We start from the raw sequence: 21,159 nt of genomic DNA, 5'->3' as shown, positions 1-21,159 counted from the left end.
AAATTCAATGGAGAAAAATCTGGGAGAGATTCAAGAGAATTTAAAATCTATTCAGGAGGAACTCTTAAAGTTGCAGCAACAGATGGATCAAAACGACAGTGTGGTGTTTCTGAAGGTGAGGGGTTACACTACAGTTTGGTGAAGTGAAAGTGCAGTCACAAAATGGTGGGTGACATTTCAGAAATAAGTGCTGCATTTACCAGTAATTGAAAACTGCATAATGTTCCCTCTGTTCCAGCTGTTATTGTTTCCAAACTAATTGTCCTCCCGTATAATCTATGGGATCTCAGGAATGCCTGGCCGGAATGTAGAGAGGTGTTTGTGTTCTGTAGCGTTTTGAACAACGACAGGTCCCAAGGACCAGGAATGGACAGAGGGCAGTAAATCTCTGGGATTCTCCAACCAATAGACTCTGAGAGGTTTAACCTGTTAGACGTATTTAAACTAGAGGAAGATACATTTTGAACATTCGGGGAATTGAAATCGAAAGGAATGGGGCAAAGAGGAGGAGTTCAGTCCTGGGCTAGATCAGCCATGACCACATTGTGGGGATTAACATTGAAATCTAGAACGTGGCGCACACATCAGATTGATCATCTATATCCGGTTGCCATCAGCAGTGGGTGGTCACCTTGGGGGAATTTGCTCTGTTTGTTTTGTCCATCTTGTTTCACCATAGAATGACATCCCATTCTACATCATAGACAGGCCATTTGGCCCATTCTATCCAGTCAAGATTTCTGTTCCACTCATCATCCCTCCCATCTACTCTCCACACCCGGTAACAATACCCCAAATTCCAGGAGCCCTAATGTGTTTATCCCGCTTGCACTTAAATTTATTTCTGCCTTTGGCTTCAGTCCCTCCAATGCAAGTGAGGTCCATGACTGCATTCCTTTTGGTATTTATTGAAGACCACGTTACATTTCAGCTTTGATTATTAGTCTCCCTTTCGATTTGAGATATTATTTCATCCCCACCCATTTAAATCTGCCGATAAACTTAAATTCCCTCTCATCATTCCTGACATCTTCTCCAGATGAAATCCCACCACCTGCCCAGTCGTTTCATTAAGTTCCATCCTCTCAGTTATGGCGTCATTCTCATGAACATTCCTTGTGCTTTCCCCCATCGTTCTACATCTCTGCGGCAATATCCGCTTTCTGTCTGCATGACAGCGGCAATAAGAGTTGTGAAATGGGATTTATCGGAAGGTTATAGAAATTTGATGAAATTCCCGCTGTCGGGATGAGGACGGTCCATCTCAATCAATTGAGATTTGTGTTTTATTTCTTTCAGGAGGAAGCTGGTCGCAAGCGAAAGTAGGACATTGTCTTGATGGAAACATTGTAAGTTTTTGTGGAACTCAAAACATTTCTACTGCTTAGTTTATAACCAGCTGTTAAATATTTCCAGGGTTTGTGATGAAGCCAAACTACTGTCGGTGGTAGATGATGCCTTGCAGATTGAAAAGTTTAATTGCCCTGTTTTCTTGAACACGACATTCAAGCAAGGTAATTCAAGCTTTTCCATTATTCTTGTTTCTGACATCTTTAAGACATACACCTGACACCTTATCATTTTCCAGCCTCACACAGCCCGGCTTTAACTTCTCCCCAAAATCCATAAAAACAACTATCCTGCCCCACTGAAATGATTTCCACATACGTCGTCTCCATCCTATCTCCCCCCCCCCCCCCCCCCCCCCCCCCGGTCCAATCTGTACCAACCCATGTCCAAGATACCTCACATGCCTTTGTCCCTTTAATGACTTCCACTTTCAGAGCCCTCACCCTCTCATCTTTAATATGGAGGTTCAGCCATTCAACACCTCCATCCCCCACCAGGATGGCCTCCGTTTCTTCTTCGACCACAGAACCATCCAATTTCCCTCTACTAACACTACTCCACCTAGCGGAGTTGGTTCTCACTCTTAATAACTGCTCCTTCGAATCCTTCCACTTCTACCAAGTCCAAGGCCCTATCCCCGAACTCTATCTCCATTACATTGATGACTGCATTCACTTGCAGGTTCACTTGCACCTCCTCCAACCTCATCTACTGTATCCATTGTTCAAGATGTGGACTCTTATACATTGATGAGACCAAATGCAGACTGGGCGATCGTTTCGCTGAACACCTTTGCTCAGTCTGCCTGAACCTACCTGATCTCTTGGTTGCTGAACACTTTAATTCTCCTTCTCATTCCCACACAGACCTTTCTGTCCTAGCTCTCCTCCATTGTCAGAGTGAGGTTAAACGCAAATAGAAGGAACAGCATCTTATATTTCACTTGGGCAGCTTACAGCCCTGTGGTATGAAATGTTGATTTCTCTGACTTCAGGTAGCCCGGGCATTCCCTCTCTCTCTCTCTGTCGCTCCCCCACCCAAGTCGCACTAGATTCTCGTTTTCACCAAACAAACAGCTAACAATGGCTTGTTTCCGATATAATCGTTATTTTTTGCATATATTCCATTCATTATTCTTTATGTCTTTACGGCTATATATCTTGTTTCCCTTATCCATAACCAGTCTGGAGAAGGGTCTCAAACCGAAACGTCACCCACTCCTCTCCAGAGATGCTGCCTGTCCCGCTGAGTTCCTCCAGCTCTTTGAGTATCTTCGGTTTAAACTAGCCTCTGCAGTTCATTTCTATACATCTTTAAGCAATTCATAGATGCAAAGATTAATTCTGGTGTGGACTGGAGGGAAATTGGAGATTTGATCTACCACTAAACTCATCAGCTGGGAAGCATCATGAAGTCAGAGGTTTAGACTCTCCTGCCTTGGATAAGATACTGCTCCTATTCACCTGATCTGGGCACCTTATATAGATCGTATACACATCTATAAAAGCATTCTGATGGGCTCTAAAGAAAAATATCCTTGCCTGTCCAATGTCTCCTTATAACCCAGTCCTTCAGACCTCATGAAATGATTGTAAATCCTTTTGCACCCTCTCTAACTTGCTAACAACCTTATTGTACCAAATACTGTAATTAATATCCTGACCTATGAAAGCATGAGTGACAAACACATTCTTCACCACCCTGCCTGTCACTGTTGCATCTTCCATGGCACTGTATGCGTGCAGCCCGCTATCTCTCAGTTCTATAAAGTTGCCCGTTTACTGTGTATGTCCTGCCCTGGTTTGTCTCAGCAAAGTGCATCACCTCACCTTCACATGAATAAATCCCACCTGCCGTTCCTGAGCCCATTGGCCCAGTTCACAGGGATCCCATTTACTCTCAGATAACCTTCTTCTCTCTCCACAATGTCACAAATTTTAGTTCCTTGTGCAAACTGACTAACCGTGCAACCTACACACACACCCAATCATTGATATGAATAATGAACAAGTGGACTTTGTCCCCAGTTTGTAAAACGACCCTCACCAACATCCTTTGTCTGCGATCTTCAAGTAAATGTTGTATTCCATCGGCTAGTTCACCCCAGATTCCATGAGATCCAACCTTCTAGAGCGACCTCTCAGAATATGGGCTACACCATAAGGAGACATTACTACAAGCAGAGACTGTGGAATCTTTGGAATTCCCTGCACTCTGTTAAGAACCATGGTTGTCCATTAGAGAATCAGGCCCTTCGGCCCATCGCGTCCATGTTCACCTTTTTCCCAGCTATACCAATTGATTTGCCCACATTACATCGGTATTCTTCTACACCTCACCTATTTCAGTGTCTCAAATATAGTGATTATATCTCACTCCGCCACCTCCTCTGTAGCATGTTCCAGATATCACCCACTCTCAGTGTAAAGAAAACTTCCAACTCGGATCCACTTTAAAATTCCTTGCTCTGAAGATAAACCTGCACTCTCTTGATCTGTTATCCCTGCATGCGAATACGATTTTGATAATCTACCCGATATCCTGCTGCAGACAACCTTCCCCGCTATCCACAATTTTTGAGTCCTCCAGACGTACTAATCACACCTCATGCATTCACATCCAAGCCATGAACATATAACATAAACAGCAAAGGTTGCAGCACCGATCTCTGCTGCACACCACCAGTCACAGACCTCCAAGCAGAAAACTCATCCTTCTACCGCTACCTTCTACCTCCAACCACCAAGCCAATTTTGGATCCATTTCACCAGCTCGCCTTGGATCCCACCTGCCTTCACTTTCTGGACCAGCCTTACATGCGCAACATTGTCAAGTCCCTCAGTGAAGTTCATATATTGGTTCACAATGAGATCAGTGTGTTCTTGGTTGTACACACCCATCAAATCCACCCGTGAATCCCCTCTTTCAGCGACGCCACAACCACAAGTATCCACCCATTCTGTCCAACACCCGATCATTCAACCTCTGCTTCCTTCCATGGTCCAAACCACCCCTCTCCCTCTCTCTCACCCTCCATTGAAGGAAACGGGCAGGTCATCTAGCCCCTCATGTCTCCCCCCATTCACTATGATCATGGTGGTTCCTCCCCACACCTCTACCTCCTGTTTAACAACCTCAAATTGCCACTCACCTCAATATGCTCTTGCTCCGATCTCCCTCCATATCTGAATAGTTCAAGAAGGAACTGCAGATGCTGGAAAATCGAAGGTAGACAAAAATGCTGGAGAAACTCAGCGGATGCGGCAGCATCTATGGAGCGAAGGAAATAGGCAATGTTTCGGGCCGAAACCCCTGCCTATTTTGTTTGCTCCATAGATGCTGCCGCACCCACTGAGTTTCTCCAGCATCTATGTCTACCTTCTATATCTGAATAGCCCGCTTCATTCCTCCATCCCCAAGCAATCTCGCAATCCTCCTCACTCTCCCTCCCCATCCACCCTCCCTCACCTCACAAAATTCCCCTCTCCATCCCTGGATAAAAGCTCTAAGCAAGGTTTCAGTTGTCCGCCCCCCTGTGCCTGAGGCCGAGCGGCTTCTCCCCCGGTCCCGGGGCCGCGCTGCCCAAGTCTTCCCCCCGACCCCCGGGACTCTCTGATTCTCTGCTTCTCCCCTCAGTCTCCGTCACCCTGGATGTGGAAACAGCGCATCCGTGGCTTGAGGTGTCCGAGGATCGGAAGAGGGTGAGATGGATCCGGATCCGGAGGAGTCTCCCTGACACTGCGAAGAGGTTTACAGGCAGTCTGTGTGTGCTGGGATCAGAGGGATTCACATCGGGGAGACATTACTGGGAGGTGGAGGTGGCGGGGAGTCGGGGCTGGAGGCTGGGACTCGCCGCAGAGTCTGTGGAGAGGAAGAGTCTGGTCACACTGACCCCGGAGACTGGAGTCTGGAGCCTCGGGCTGTGGGGTGACGGGATTGATGCACTCACCTCCCCTCCATCCCGTCTCCCCGCCCGTCCCATCCCTGGGAGGGTGGGAATTTATCTCAGTTACGAGTCCGGTACAGTTTCATTTTACGACGCGGACACCAAGTCCCATCTCCACACCTTCACTGAGAATAAATTCACGGAGAAGCTTTATCCTTTCTTATGGCCTTGTGATGGAAACTGGCTGAGAATGTGCTCCGGTTCCGCTCCGGGTGTGTAAACGGGTCGGGTCCCGGGATCGGCATCAGGTGAGAATATCATGATCATGTAATAATTGTACTGTAAAATATTTTATTAAGTAAAAGATTACGTTGACTTTTTGGGTTCTGAATAAACTGAAGTTTGCAATTCTATACTATACTAGAAGAGTTGTGGTAATCAGGAAGCCTGCATACCAAGCATTCCTGTAATGCGCAAGCAAAGGACCATTAACAATAGTGGGAGAGAATATGTTTCCTGGGGACTCGGGAGTTTTTGCCTACATGATGCTTACATTGTTTAAGACGGGATTACAAACATTGGGCAATTTACTAAGTTCCTGTTGTTTAGAAGTTTTGTGATTGATTTAAGGATAGTATGACAAGTGTATTGTGTTAGTGACAAATATACTTTGAATGTATACATACTGTGATTGATGCGTGTTAAACGTCATTTCTGCAACCCTGTACAAACATGTGACTGCATTTCCAAAACACAATAAAATATCTTGTATGACTTCATTCATTAGAGTGGTGGCTCGGGGAGTCAAGTGTCTGTTTCATTGACTCTGTATCCCTGACACTCTCGCCGGCTGTTGATCAGTAAAGCTTGAGTTGGTTTATCTCACCCATTGTGAGTTGTCTGTTTTAATAAGTGAACCTTAACACAGGAGCGGGGCTCAGGAGCTGTGGGGCAGAAATCCAGTGGACAACAGGTCGGTGCTGAATGGCTCGCATTTAATCCCCAAATTCAACATCGTAAAACCTCAGTGAGTGTGGAAATAAAACCATCTCTCTTTCCCCCCCTCCCCCCCCCCCATCTCTCTCTCCCCCCTCCCCCCCCCATCTCTCCCTCCCCCTCTCGCTCCCTCTTCCTCCCCTTCCCCTCCCTCACCCCTAAACCCCATTCCCCCTCCCCCTTTCTTCCCCCCCCCTCTCTCTCCGCCACTCTCTCTCTCTCCTTCCAATTCTCTGCCAGAGAAGGTAGTTGAGGCCAGTTCGTTGGCTATATTTAAGAGGGAGTTAGATGTGGCCCTTGTGGCTAAAGGGATCAGGGGGTATGGAGAGAAGGCAGGTACAGGATACTGAGTTGGGTGATCAGCCATGATCATATTGGATGGCGGTGCGGGCTCGAAGGGCCAAATGGCTAATTTGCACCTGCACCTAATTTCTATGTATCTATGTCCTTAGCTATTCTCAGTGCTTTTTACAGACAGCGGCTCTGGAACAGTTCTTGTACCGAGGGTAGGGAGACGCCAATGATCCGGGGACGGCGATGGGATGCGGGGGCGGGGGGGATGGGTGGTGACGATGCGGGGGGGGGGGGGGGTGGGTGGTGACGAGGGGGGGGGGGATGCGATGGGTGGTGACGATGCGGGGGGGGGATGGGTGGTGACGATGCGAGGGGGGGGGATGCGATGGGTGGTGACGATGCGAGGGGGGGGGATGCGATGGGTGGTGACGATGCGAGGGGGGGGTGCGATGGGTGGTGACGATGCGGGGGGGGGGGGGGATGCGATGGGTGGTGACGATGCGACGGGGGGGGGGGGGATGGGTGGTGACGATGCGGGGGGGGGGGGGATGCGATGGGTGGTGACGATGCGGGGGGGGATGGGTGGTGACGATGCGAGGGGGGGGGATGCGATGGGTGGTGACGATGCGAGGGGGGGGATGGGTGGTGACGATGCGAGGGGGGGGATGGGTGGTGACGATGCGAGGGGGGATGGGTGGTGACGATGCGAGGGGGGGGGATGGGTGGTGACGATGCGAGGGGGGGGGGGTGGGTGGTGACAGCGCGCGAGCCCCCCCCCCCCAAGCAGCGCGGGCAGCCGCATGGTGCTCGCTCCGGCGCCACTTGTCGTCGCCCGTTAACCTCCCGCCGACCCAACTCTCCAGCCCGTTAACATCCCGTCTCCCCCCCCACGCCGTCGACGCTCGTTCGCTCACGGCATCCAGCTGTCGACACTCCCGCCTTCACCCTCTCAATTGTCGGCGCCCATCAACCTGTAAATCGAACTGTTGCCGGCCCTTCCCGCCCGTACACTCAATCAATTGTTCAATGCCCGTTAAACCGCCCCCCACCCAACACGACTGTCGACGCTCCGGCCGTCCAGCTGTTGACCCTCGCTCATTCACCTACCCCAACAGTCGACCATCGCTCCTGGGCGGCCCGAGACCACACTGTGGACGCTCGCGCTCCCGGCCCGTCCAACTGTCAACGCTCGCGCTCCCGGGCGGCCCGACCAACTGTGGACGCGCGCACTCCCGCCCAGACCACACTGTGGACGCGCGCGCTCCCGGGCCCAGACCAACTGTCAACGCTCGCTCCCCCCGCGCCCGATCAACTGTCAACGCTCGCGCTCCCGGGCCCAGACCAACTGTCAACGCTCGCTCCCCCCGCGCCAGACCAACTGTCAACGCTCGCGCTCGCGCCCAGACCAACTGTCAACGCTCGCGCTCCCGCCCAGACCAACTGACAGCGCTCGCTCCCGCGCCCAGACCAACTGTCAACGCTCGCGCTCGCGCCCAGACCAACTGTCAACGCTCGCTCCCCCCGCGCCCAGACCAACTGTCAACGCTCGCGCTCCCGCCCAGACCAACTGTCAACGCTCCCGCGCCCAGACCAACTGACAGCGCTCGCTCCCGCGCAATGGCGGCCGTTGCTTCCCGCGCTGAGAGCGGCCGCTTCTTTTCAAAGCCTAAATGCCGAGTCATTTTGCCCGGCTTGGCGCTGCAGATACTGGTTTATACCGAAGATAGATACAAAAAAAACCCAGCGGGTCAGGCAGCATCTCTGCAGAAAGGAAGGTGAGGTTTCGTGTCTCTCTCCCCTCCCCCTGCTCCCTCTCCCCCTCTCTCTCTCCCCTCTCTCTCTCCCCTCCCTCTCTCTCTCCCCCTCTCACCCTTTCTTCTCCCCCCCTCTCTCTCTCCCCCTCTCTCTCCCCCCTCTCTCTCTCCCCCCTCTCTCCCACCCCCCTCTCTCTCTCCCCCCTCTCGCTTCCCCCCCTCTCTCTCTCCCCCCTCTCTCTCTCCCCCTCTCACCCTTTCTTCTCCCTCCCTCTCCCTCTACAGCTCTCACACCCCTCTCTCTCTCTCCCCCTCCCATCTCTATCCTCCTCGCCCTCCTCCCCTTCCCCCCCCCCCACTCTCTGCCCCCTTTCCCCTCTCCTCCTCTCTTTCCCCCCCCCTCTACATTCCCTCCTCCCCTCCCTCTCTCCCTCCCTCCCCTCTATTCCCCCTCGCCCTGCTCTCCTCCCCCTCGCCATCCTCCCTCCCCCTCGCCAGCCTCCCTCCCCCTCCTTTCCTTCCTCTTCCCCCTCCCTCCCTCCCCCTTCCCCTCCCTCTCTCTCCTCCCCATCTCCCCCTCTCCTTCTCACCACCCCCTCTACTCTCACACCCCACTCTCTCTCCCCATTTCTCTCCCCCTCTCTCTTTCTCCCTCTCTCTCTCCCTCTCTCTTCCCGCCTTCTCTCTCTCCCCCTCCCTCCTCCCTCTCCCTCTCCCCATGCCCCTCCCCTCTATTTCCCCTCTCCCCGCCCCACCTCACCGCCCCTCCCTGCTCTCCTCCCCCTCCCCATCCCCCCTCCTTCCGCTTCCCCCTCCCCACTCTCTCCCCATCCCCTCTCTCCGCCCCTCCCCTCTCCCCCCTCCATCTGCCTCCCTCTACCCCCTCCTTCCCCTCCCCACTCTCTCCCCATCCCCCCTCTCCGCCCCTCCCCATCCGCCCCTCCCCATCCCCCCTCTCCTCACCCTCCCCCTCTCCCCCCCCCTCCCCCTCCTTCCCCTCCCCACTCTCTCCCCATCCCCTCTCTCCTCCCCCCATCCCTCTCCACCTCCCCCCTCTCCACCTCCCCCCCTCTCTCCGCCCCTCCCCCTCCCCGCTCTCCTCCCTCTCCCCATCCCCCCTCCTTCCCCTCCCCACTCTCTCCCCATCCCCTCTCTCCTCCCCCCCGTCCCTCTCCACCTCCTCCCCCTCTCTCCGCCCCTCCCCCTCCCCGCTCTCCTCCCTCTCCCCCTCCTCTCCTTCCGCTTCCCCTACCCCACCTTCTGCTCCCCCTTGCTTCCCCATCTCCACTCTCTCCCCCCCCCCGTCCCTCTCCACCTCCCCCTCTCCATCTCTCCCCCTCCCCATCCCATCTCCCCCTCCCTCCACCCCCACTCTCCCCTCATCTCCCTCCCCCCTCTCCCTCTCTTTTTCTGCCCCACTTTCTTTGCCCCTCGAGATAGGGTGGGGATGGGGTAAAAGGAGCCAATGAATAATAGTAATATAATATCAAGGGGTTAATGTGCATACACTTCAGCCACCCGCGCTCCAATTAATAAATCCTTCCCTGCCCAACCTCTCCCTTTCGCCCTGGCCCTCAAATCCTGGCACCAGCTTCGTCAATCTACTCTGCAGTTTTTCCCAGCTCTTTATCCTGCCTTATATTGTCCCAAGCGCTACTCTCCGCTTTCGTCTATATTCAGGACAGTTTAATGTGTAACTGACCCCTCCCTGCGGTCGAGAGCGGGAGAAGAACCCTCCATAGTTTCCGCGGGTGGATTTGTCTCCTTCCTTTAAAAATGGTCGTAACGATGGTGACCCTCGGGTCCTGTGGCCGGCGCTCCTCTTCCCAGAGGAAGGCAGACATTGATGGTGAAATTCACCAGCGCCTTCAGTGCACCTGGACAACCTTTGGCCGTCTGAGGAGAAGAGTGTTTGAAGATCAGGACACAATTCATTTTAATAATAATAATAATAATAAATGTATTTGTATAGCACATATAAAAACAGCTCACGTTGACCAAAGTGCTACACATCAGTGCAGGTACTAATTTGATACATACAACGGTAGGCAGACCTAACAATACATGCATAAATCTGTTTACAGCGCCCACACAGATAAGCTCCCTAAACGCTAGGGAGTAGAAATAAGTTTTTGAGTCGTGACTTAAAGGAGGGGGCAGTTCTGATGAGGAGAAGGATGCTATTCCAGTCACACACGTTCTGTGTTTCATCTCTGCTCTTTGTCGAACCGTCTGCCTATCAACTCCCCCTCAACCATGTCAACCTATTACCAGCCAGGCTTTGTCCTGCCAACCTTCCTCCATCGTTCTTCCATCTCCCACCCACCGCCCCTACAATCAGTCTGAAGAAGGATCCTGTCCCGAAACATCACCTGTCCACGTTCTTCAGAGGTGCTACTTGACCCGCTGAGTTAATCCAGCACTTTGTGCCTTTTTGTTGTGAAGCAGCATCTGCAGTTCCATGTTTCTGCATCTTCACACTGAACACTTGCAGCCGGATTACATTCATTCCCCGAGACGGCTGCGTGCGCAGTGGACACACGCGGTACTGCAGGAGGGGTCAGCAGTTCAGGGAAAGGGAATCCTCTTTTGAACCAGGAAGAGGAGGAGTTAAAATGGCATCGAACGACCAGGTCGAGAGTTGGACCGCGGAGATAATTTGTCCCATCTGCCTGGATTTCTTCACCGATCCGGTGTCACTGGATTGTGGGCACAACTTCTGCCGCTCCTGCATCACACAGAGTTGGGACAGGGAGGGGAGAAACTCCTGTCCGGAATGTAGAGAGGAATTTACAGACCGCACCCTCAGGGTGAATCGGGCCTTGGCGAGACTGTCTGAGAAAGCTCGAACACTGAGCCTGATTCGGACAGAGAAGGCAAGAAAACTTCAATGCGAGGAACATCAGGAAGAACTGAAGCTGTTTTGTGAAACTGACAAGAAGCTGATCTGTGTGATTTGTGCAGCCGGACAGGAACACAAAGCTCACAACTTCACGCTGATAGCAGAAGCTGCAGAATTCTACAAGGTAAAGCAAATCGATGTTGATCGCATCATTGTTTAATTACATTTTAATTGTCTAACACTTTTATTCTCTGATTTTCAAACACAATCCCAGGATCAGGTGAAATCTTCCTTCGAATCTCTCACAACAAATGAATCAGACATCCAGCAAATGGAGCAGCAACAGAAACTGAATATTTCTGGAGTTCTGGTGAGACTTTCCAGTTTCGATTTCCTGATCTTTTGTAGATTTGATCCCTGTGGTGCGTGTAATGATAGTGTAACCTTCATGCCTTCTCCCTGTGACCGCATCAGATTCCTTCCACGACCCCTATACACGCTGCTTCAATGTTTAAGAAGGAACTGCAGATACTGGTAAAATCGAAAGTAGACAGAAAATGCTGGAGAAACTCAACCGGTGAGGCAGCATCCATGGAGCAATGGGTCTTGACCTGAAGGGTCGCCTATTTCTTCTCTCCATAGATGCTGTCTCACCCACTGAGTTACTCCAGCATTTTTAGTCATTTTCATTCATGCTGGTTCAATGGTCAATCGGCGACTAAATTACCCCTCGGAAAGTGGGCGGATGAATTGGAATTAAAGGGCACATGAAAAGGAATAGGCAGCAGGGAATTGCATTGGGGGTAGAGGATTGATGGGTTATAAGATTACCGTCATGATATTTCAGAAACATTTGGAATTGAATTGCCAAATAAAAAATGCACAGGACAAATGTCACGGTCAAAGTCGTGAGGAAACACAATCAGTGACATTATGTAGTGATCTTCACCTTTCATTTCACAGGAACAGTCACACAACCTTCAGTCCAAGATCACATCCCAGTTTGCTCAACTGCACCAGATTCTCACTGAGAAAGAACAGCGCGTACTGGCAGATATCCGAGAGGAAGAGAAGAAGATTCTAAATTCAATGGGGAAAAATCTTGGAGAGATTCAAGAGAATTTAAAATCTATTCAGGAGGATCTCTTTAAGTTGCAGCAACACATGGGTCAAAAAGACAGTGCGGTGTTTCTGAAGGTGAGGGGTTACACTACAGTTTGGCAAAGTGAAAGTGCAGTCACAAAATGGTGGGTGACATTTCCGAAATAAATGCTGCATTTACCAGTAATTGGGAATTAGGTAAATGTTCCCTCTTTTCCAGCAAACTAATTGGCCTCCCATATAATCCATGGCATCTCAGGAATGCCTGGCCGGAATGTAGAGAGGTGTTTGTATTCTGTAATGTTTTGAACAACGACGGGTGATCCTATATCTGATCCCAAAGACCACGAATGGACAGAGGGCAGTAAATATCTGGGATTCTCCAACCAAGAGACTGAGAGGTTTAACAATGTAATCTAGAAGTGGCGTGCACATCAGATTGATCATCTATATCTGGTTCCCATCAGCAGTGGGTGGTCACCTTGGGGGAATTTGCTCTTTATGTTTTCTCCATCTTGTTTCACCATTGAATGAATCCCATTCTACATCATAGACAGGCCATTTGGCCCATCCTATCCAGTCAAGTTTTCTGCTCCACTCATCATCCCTCCCATCTACTCTCCACACCCGGTAACAATACCCCAATTCCAGGAGCCTTAATGTGTTTATCCCGCTTGCACTTAAATTTATCTCTGCTGTTGGCTTCAGTCCCTCCAATGCAAGTGAGGTCCATGTTCTCATGACTATTTCTTTCGGTATATATTGAAGACCACGTTACATTTCAACTTTGATTATTGGTCTCCCCTTCGACTTGAGATATTATTTCATCCCCACACATTTAAATCCACCGATAATATTAAATTCCCTCCCATCATTCCTGACATCTTCTCCGGATGAAATCCCACGACCTGTCCAGTCTTTTCATTAAGTTCCATCCTCTCAGTTATCGCGTCATTCTCATGAACATTCCTTGTGCTTTCCCCCATCGTTCTACATCTCTGCGACAATATCCGCTTTCTGTCTGCATGTCAGTGGCGATAAGAGTTGGGAAATGGGAATTATCAGAGGGTTGTAGAAATTTGGTGAAATTCCCGCTGTCGAGATGAGGACGGTCCATCTCAATCAATTGAGATTTGTGTTTTATTTCTTTCAGGAGGAAGCTGGTTGTAAGCGAAGGTAAGACATTGTCTTGACCGAAACATGGTACGTTTTTGTGGAACAACTCAAAACATTTCTAATGCTCAGTTTATGACCAGATGTTAAAATACTGTGTTTCCAGGGTTCGTGATGATGCCAAACCACTGTCGGTGGTAGATGATGCCTTGCAGATTGAAAAGTTTAATTGCCCTGTTTTGTTCAACACGACATTCAAAGAAATATCTGATGACTTCAAGCGAGGTAAAGCTTGTACCTTTTCCATTATTCTTGTATCTCAGATTCACATTTATTGTCACATGCACCAATTAAGGCACAGTGATATTTGAGTTACCATGCAGCCGTACAATTAAAAGAACACAACACAATTAAAACGAACGATAGAACTTAACGTAAACATCCACCAAAGTGATCACTGTGATGGAAGGCAATAAAGTTCAGTCAGTCTTCCTCCTTTTGTTCTCCCCTGTTTGGGGCCTTGACCCTCCGCAGTCGCCGCCAGGGATGGCCCGATGTACAAGCCTTCTCGTCGGGATGATCGAAGCTCTGACGTCAGGACGGATGGAACACACTCCGCGGCTTGGAGCACCCGAATCGGCCACTTTCTTACCGGAGACCGCGGCTTCTCGCTGATATAGGCCCCAAGCATGCCAGCGGTCGGAGCTAAACCACTAAACTCATCAGCCGGGAAGCATCACAGAGTCAGATGTTTAGACTCTCCTGCCTTGGGTAAAATACTCCGGCTACTCACCTTATCTGTGCACATTATATAAATCTTATATACATCTGTAAAAGCTGATGGACTCCAAAGACAAATGTCCCTGCCCCGTCTCCTTATAACCCAGCCCTTCAGACCTGATGAAATTATTTTAAATCCTTTTGCACTCTCTCCAATTTGCTTACAAACTTATTGTGTCAAACTGTATTTCTTATTCTGACCTTTGAAAATATGAGCAACAAACACATTCTTCACCACCCTGCCTGTCCCTGTTGCATCTTCCATGGCACTGTGTACCTGCAGCCCGAGATCTCTCAGTTCTATAAAGTTCCCCGTTTACTGTGTATGTCCTGCCCTGGTTTGTCTCAGCAAAGTGCATCACCTCACCTTCACATGAATAAATCCCACCTGCCGTTCCTGAGCCCATTGGCCCAGTTCACAGGGATCCTATTTACTCTCAGATAACCTTCTTCACTCTCCACAATGTCACCAATTTTAGTTCCATCTGCAAACTGACTAACCGTGCAACCTACATACACACCCAATCGTGTATATAAATAAGTAACAACAATGGACTCTGTCTCCAGTCTGAAAAACAACCCTCTACCAACATCCTCTGTCTGCGACCTTCAGGTAAATTTTGTATTCCATCGGCTAGTTCACCCCGGATTCCTTGAGATCCAACCTTCCAGAGCGACCTCTCATGCGATGTGTGGAAGTTGCATCTCTCAGAGGGCAGTGAATATCTGGAATGTTGTGCCCAAGGTGGTGGTGAAACGCTGAGTTATTGGATCTGTGCAACTTGGCTACAAATAAATATTTGATTGATCGAATATTTTAGATTATGGGGAACTCACACAAAAGAGGAATTGGTGCCAGTTTATATCAGCCATGATCACATTGAATGGAGGGGCAAGCCTGAGGAGCGGATCCTAAACCTGCTCCTGTTTTCTTGTGTTCCTATGCTCCTGTGTACCGATAAATTGATAAATTGACAGACTTGACACAGAGGAATTGAAGCAAAGATTAACAATACTTGTTCCTGGGACAATGATTTTGTTGTGCGGGGTGAGATTGAGTAGACTAGGACTGGGTACTCGAGAGTTCGGGTGTATTGGAGGAGATCTTAGTGAAACAAAGTTCTTACAGGGCTCAGTGGGCTGGATGCAGGGAGGATGTTTCCACTATCTGCGGGGTCTGGAGAACGGGCACCCTCTCAGAATGTGGGCTGCACCATGTAGGACAGAGATAAGGAGACATTACTGCACGCAGAGACTGGGGAACCTTTGGAATTCCCTGCACCGGTGGCTGTGGAGACTCAGTTATTCAGTGCTCTTAGAGCTGAGAGCCATGGTTGTACATTACAGAATCAGGCCCTTCGGCCCATCACGTCCATGTCCACCTATTTCCCAGCTATACTAATCGATTTGCCCAGATTACATTGCTATTCTTCTGCACCTCACCTATTTAAGTGTCTCAAATATAGTGATTATATCTCACTCCACCACCTCTGTAGCATGTTCCAGATATCACCCACTCTCAATGTAAAGAAAACTTACAACTCAGAACCACTTTAAAATTCCTTGCTCTAAAAATAAACCTGCACTCTCTTGATCTGATATCCCTGCATGCGTATACGATTTTGATAATCTACCCGATATCCTGCTGCAGACATTGACAGCCTTCCCTGCTATCCACAATTTTTCCGTCCTCCACAGATTTACTAATCACACCTCATGCATTCACATCCAAGCCATGAACATATAACATAAACAGCAAAGGTTGCAGCACCGATCTCTGCTGCACTCCACCAGTCACAGACCTCCAAGCAGAAAAATCATCCTTCTACCGCTACCTTTTACCTCCAACCACCAAGCCAACTTTGGATCCATTTCACCAGCTCGCCTTGGATCCCACCTGCCTTTCTGGACCAGCCTTACATGTGCAACATTGTCAAGTCCCTCAGTGAAGATCATACATTGGTTCACAATGAGATCAGTGTGTTTTTGGTTGTACACACCCATCAAATCCACCCGTGAATCCCCTCTCTTTCGGCGACCCTACGACCACAAGTCTCCACCCATTCTGTCTAACGCCCGATCATTCAACCTCTGCTTCGTTCCATGGTCCAAGCCACCCCTCCTTCTCTCTCACCCTCCGCTCAAAGAAACAGGGGCAGGTCATCTGGCCCCTCATGTCACCCCCCCCCCCCCCCCCCCCCCCCCATTCACTATGATCATGGCGGCTCCACCCCACACCTCTACCTCCTCTTTAACAACCTCAAATTACCACTCACCTCAATATCCTCTTGCTCCGATCTGCCTCCATATCTATTTAGCCCGCTTCATTTCTCCATCCCCACCGCAATCTTGCAATCCTCCTCACTCTCCGCACTTGTCCTCCCTGTCCACCCTTCCCCACCTGACAAAATTCCCCTCTCCATCCCGAATAAAAATTCCGGGAAAGATGTCTATTGTCATGCCATGATCACAATGAATGGCGGTGCTGGCTCGAAGGGCCGAATGGCCTCCTCCTGCACCTATGTTTCTATGTCCACCGGATGTGGTTGGGGTGGAACCCCGGGCACGGTTTCAGTTGTCCGCCCGCCTGTGTCTGAGGCTGAGCGGCTTCTCCCTCGGTCCCGGGGCCGCGCTGCCCGAGTCTCCCCCCGATCCCGGGGACTCTCTGATTCTCTTCTTCTCCCCCCAGTCTCCGTCACCCTGGATATGGAAGCAGCGCATCCGCGGCTCGAGGTGTCTGAGGATCGGAAGAAGGTGAGATGGGCCGAGACCCGAAGGAGTCTCCCTGACACCGGGAAGAGGTTTACAGTCGCGGTGTGTGTGCTGGGATCGGAGGGATTCACATCGGGGAGACATTACTGGGAGGTGGAGGTGGCGGGGAGTCGGGGCTGGAGTTTGGGAGTCGCCGCAGAGTCTGTGGAGAGGAAGAGAGGGGTCACACTGACCCCCGAGACTGGTGTCTGGAGGATCTGGCGGCGGCAAGGCGAGTTTGATGCACTCACCTCCCCAACATCCCGTCTCCCCGCCCGTCCCATCCCCGGGAGGGTGGGAGTTTATCTCAGTTACGAGTCCGGGACAGTTTCATTTTACGACGCGGACACCAAGTCCCATGTCCACACCTTCACAGGGAATAAATTCACGGAGAAACTTTATCCGTTCTTTGGGACTTGGGATGGAAATTGGCTGAGAATCTGCTCCGGTTCCGATCCGGGTGTGTAAAATGGTCGGGTCCCAGGACCGGCGTCAGGAGCGGGGCACAGTGCCTGTGGGGCAGAAACCCGGTGGACAACAGGTCGGCGCTGAACGGCTCCCATTTAATCCCCAAATTCCGCGTCGTAAAATCCCAGTGAGCGTGGAAATAAAACCAGGAGGAATGTAAATGTGGGAAGAGTGAAATAAACAGCAACTGAAATCAGAGCTGTCTGTCGGTCCGTTCATTTCAACGCGTTAACCGCGTCACCAAAGACCAGCTGTAACTTTGAGAATTAACTTTGACAATTGCAGAAACAGCGGAAATCTGATTTAATAAGTGACTGTTGTGACCTGTTACCACACCTGCGGCCCAAACCAAATGCATGGCTAAAATGTCGAGGCTTTAAAATGTGGGATAAAAGAAGAAATTGCCCCAAATGCTCAGCTGGTCAGACAGCATCTGCAAGGTGAAACAGACCTTCCATTTCAGATCTAATACTGATGATGAATGGTGTTGAACCTCAGTTATTAACTCTGCTTCTTTCTCAACAGAAGCTAACCGACCTGCTGAGCATTTCTTGAATGGTATGTCTTTATTTCAGATTTTCAGCATCTGTGTATTTTTTAGTTTTTCCAGTTGAATGAGAGATTGGAATGTGTATCTGACCATAAACTACCAGCAAAAACAGAAAATGTTGTCGACATTCAGCAAGTAGGCAGTATAGAGTGTCTGGAACGGGAAGGGTTAATATTTCTGAGCTACTGTGGAGCAGTCGGGTTGAACCGCTGCCTTGCAGTGCCAGAGACCCGGGTTTGATCCTGACCTCGGGTGCTGTCTGTTCAGAGTTTGCTCGTTCTCCTTGTGACTGCGTGGGTTTCCTCCAGGTGCTCCGATTTCCTCCCACATCACAAAGACTTGCGGGTGTGTAGGTTAATTGCCCCTCTGTAAATTGCCCCAAGTGTGTTGGGAGTGAACGGCAAAGCGGGATATCAGAGTCCAAGCTTAAATTGGTGATCGATGATCGGTGTGGACTCGGTGGGCCAAAGGGCCTGTTTCCATGCTGTATCTCTAAAGTAAAGTAAACTCCACTCTGTAGGAATGTTACACAATTTTGAGATTAAAAAAATCAAGCCTGTAATTTATCCCATCAGATAAAGCACAAAACAACTTTAATTTGATGCCTAATTCACTTTCATATCTTCAGTATTAAAAAAGTTATGATCATTTTCATACTCAGAAATTAGCATCTTGTTCCCTCTTGCTTTTCCATAAACTTAATACAAAAGCTGTGATCGAGGACAGCCAATTGACATAAAAGCCCATAACTTTCTTAAAAAATAAGAGAACTGAATGAAATGTTCAGTTATTATAGACTGAAACAAATATGATACATTTTAGGTACACAAAAAAGCTGGAGTTTCTCCAGCTTTTTTGTGTACCTTTGATTTTCCACCATCTGAAGTTCCTTCTTAAACACATGATACATCATACTTGGATGACCTGAAATTTATGCGTATAATTACTTAGTTACCTAATTGTAGATAATTACAAAATTGACCTTTGTGACGGAAATAGTAATAAACACCCAGACTGCCTTGAAAATTCAAAAATGTGATATTCTCAAGATCAGAACTTTAATATTGTGGGCCCCCCTCGGTCATGACTGACCATGGGTGATGTTGGTTCAGGGTACCTCTCCACCTCATGCGGACAGCTGCAAGGCTCTCCCAGGACACCACATCGATGTCGAGCACCTTCATATCTCTCTTGCAGACATCCTTGTAATGTAGCTGGGGAAGACCAATGGTTCTCCTCCCAGATGCAGCTTTCCATAGAGGATGTCTTTATGGAGAGCCCACATCAGACTGCAATGCCTCCACCGTATGTGCTCGACCACCACTCCAGCAGCGCGTTCCAGGCACCCACCACCCTGTGTAATAAAACATGCCCCGCACATTTTCTTGAAAGATCCCCCTACAGTGCTAAATTCAATGTCGTCTCGTCTTTGACTTTTCCACGCTGGGAAAATAGCCCTGAATCATTCCAACGCTTCTGAAACTAAATTTATCATTAAAAAAAATCTCCAGACTTACATCGATCTGTATTCCTCAGTCAATATAATTGTGTTGTGACCAAGTATTAATGACGCCGCGTTCCTTTGAATAAAATTCACGGGAGAATTTCTTAAAACTTACTGTCATTAAGGGCTCCGTATCGCGGGCATAGGCTTCTTCCTGCTTTGCAGGTATAGGCATTCACCCATGTTATATTAAGAAGGAACTGCAAATGCTGGAACAAACGAAGGTAGAAACAAAAATGTGGAGAAACCCAGCGGGCGAGGCAGCATCTCACCCGCTGAGTTTCTCCAGCATTTTTGTACACCCACATTATTTAGTAATTTGTATGCGTGTTGTTTTCTCTCGCTCCTTCAAGGTTAGTTCTTCTCTTTGCCTTTATTTGCTTCTGTTTTATTTAGTGTTATTTATCACGTTGTGGTTGTAGCTTTTGAACGATTTAAACGTATCGGATTTTTAAAATTCATATAAATTCATAGCGTTGCCCGAGCGCCAAATCCCTTCAGCTGTACCTGCAACTGAAGCTTCGGGTGGATTAATAGAACTTGAAGAGGCATTGACACTTTGCTTTTATGTAGAAGGTAATAGAGAAGGGGTCCGGACCGCGAGCTCGCTGACTGAATGATTCAGACATCCTGACTGAAAATCACACCCTTCCGATCAATTATTTTAGGATAAGCCTTTCTAGAGAACATGCTACTCTTTGCTTTGCCCATTTTCAACATATAGAATTTTGAATTTGGTACAAGGAGTCTACAATGTTCCAGATATCTATTTTTTTTACACGCTGTAACTTTTTACATTTCTACTTTTGGGTATGTATGTGGCTTCTTCTTTCGTGTGGCGTGCACAGCCTAAAGTTGTTGGACAACTTGTTCTGTCACAACACAATTATATTGACTGAGGAATACAGATCGATGTAAGTTTGGAGATTTTTTTAATGATAAATTTAGTTTCAGAAGCGTTGGAATGATTCAGGGCTATTTTCCCAGCGTGGCAACAAAAAAGGCTACTTGATACTTGATACTTCTATTTGATCTTCCGTTTGTGCACGTCGAGTTGATTGCATTAGTCGAAACAGGGTGAAGGTTGCAATCTTCCACCCCGGTATGTATGTGGCAATTGTAGCTCATGGAATTTTACCCCACACTACTAGTTATATTTGTAACATAATGTTTAAATACGTAAATTTTCGATCTTTCCCAACCCCTTAAAAATGCCTGAAGGAGGGTCCCGACCCTCAACGTCGCCTAGCCATTCCCTCCATAGATAGACACAAGATGCTGGAGTAACTCAGCGGGTGAGGCAGCATCTCTGGAGAGAAGGAATAGGTGACGTTTTGTGTCGAGAACCTTCTTCGGACCCTCCATAGATCCAGCTGGACCTGCTGAGATCTCCAGCACATTATGTTTTGCTCTTAAAATAAGTCGGTGGTCCACTGAAGAAACAACATGATAGACCACTCTGGATGTGCAAGTTTTGCTGTACACTTCATACTGTAGAACACATCATAATACACCTTGAGTTAATTAATGGGGTTAGATTATTTTTTAAATCTGTTGTTTAGAATTAATCGATACCCACCCTATGTACCTTATATCAGATTTAAATTGCAATTCCGATTTTTTTTTTGTTTCCCTATTTGTCAGTTTTTGTGCCCGATTATTTGGCGGCCAATCAACCGCTGTCTCGAAGGGGGTTGCGTCCAATCTCCGACCAGCTTCCCTTAAAATTCCTGTCCAATCAACAAATCGGTCTCCTCCCGTCCAATCAGC

The 21,159-nt window shown here is 48.9% G+C and overlaps 1 protein-coding gene and 1 long non-coding RNA gene across 2 annotated transcripts in view; both read left to right on the top strand.

Annotated features, from left to right (window-relative positions):
- LOC116989964 overlaps positions 1-17,533 on the top strand; it is a 41,421-nt gene extending 23,888 nt beyond the window's left edge. Inside the window, exons 7-14 of the mRNA XM_033047519.1 lie at positions 5,300-5,514; positions 7,608-8,203; positions 10,716-11,306; positions 11,397-11,492; positions 12,086-12,319; positions 13,377-13,399; positions 13,503-13,621; positions 16,806-17,533. Coding sequence (XP_032903410.1) covers positions 5,300-5,514; positions 7,608-8,203; positions 10,716-11,306; positions 11,397-11,492; positions 12,086-12,319; positions 13,377-13,399; positions 13,503-13,621; positions 16,806-17,335 — 2,404 coding nt within the window. The 3' untranslated portion in view covers positions 17,336-17,533. The remainder of the gene's footprint in view (positions 1-5,299; positions 5,515-7,607; positions 8,204-10,715; positions 11,307-11,396; positions 11,493-12,085; positions 12,320-13,376; positions 13,400-13,502; positions 13,622-16,805) is intronic.
- On the top strand, positions 60-5,050 carry LOC116990141. Its single transcript, XR_004416434.1, has 3 exons — positions 60-115; positions 1,300-1,514; positions 4,987-5,050. It is a non-coding gene; the product is annotated as an uncharacterized LOC116990141 (long non-coding RNA).
- Positions 17,534-21,159: the final 3,626 nt, after the last annotated feature.

The sequence above is a fragment of the Amblyraja radiata genome, chromosome 30, assembly GCF_010909765.2.
Source record: "Amblyraja radiata isolate CabotCenter1 chromosome 30, sAmbRad1.1.pri, whole genome shotgun sequence".
Lineage (NCBI taxonomy): Eukaryota > Metazoa > Chordata > Chondrichthyes > Rajiformes > Rajidae > Amblyraja > Amblyraja radiata.
The sequence above is the reverse complement of the archived record's forward strand: the minus strand, read 5'-3'. Positions and strand labels throughout refer to the sequence as shown.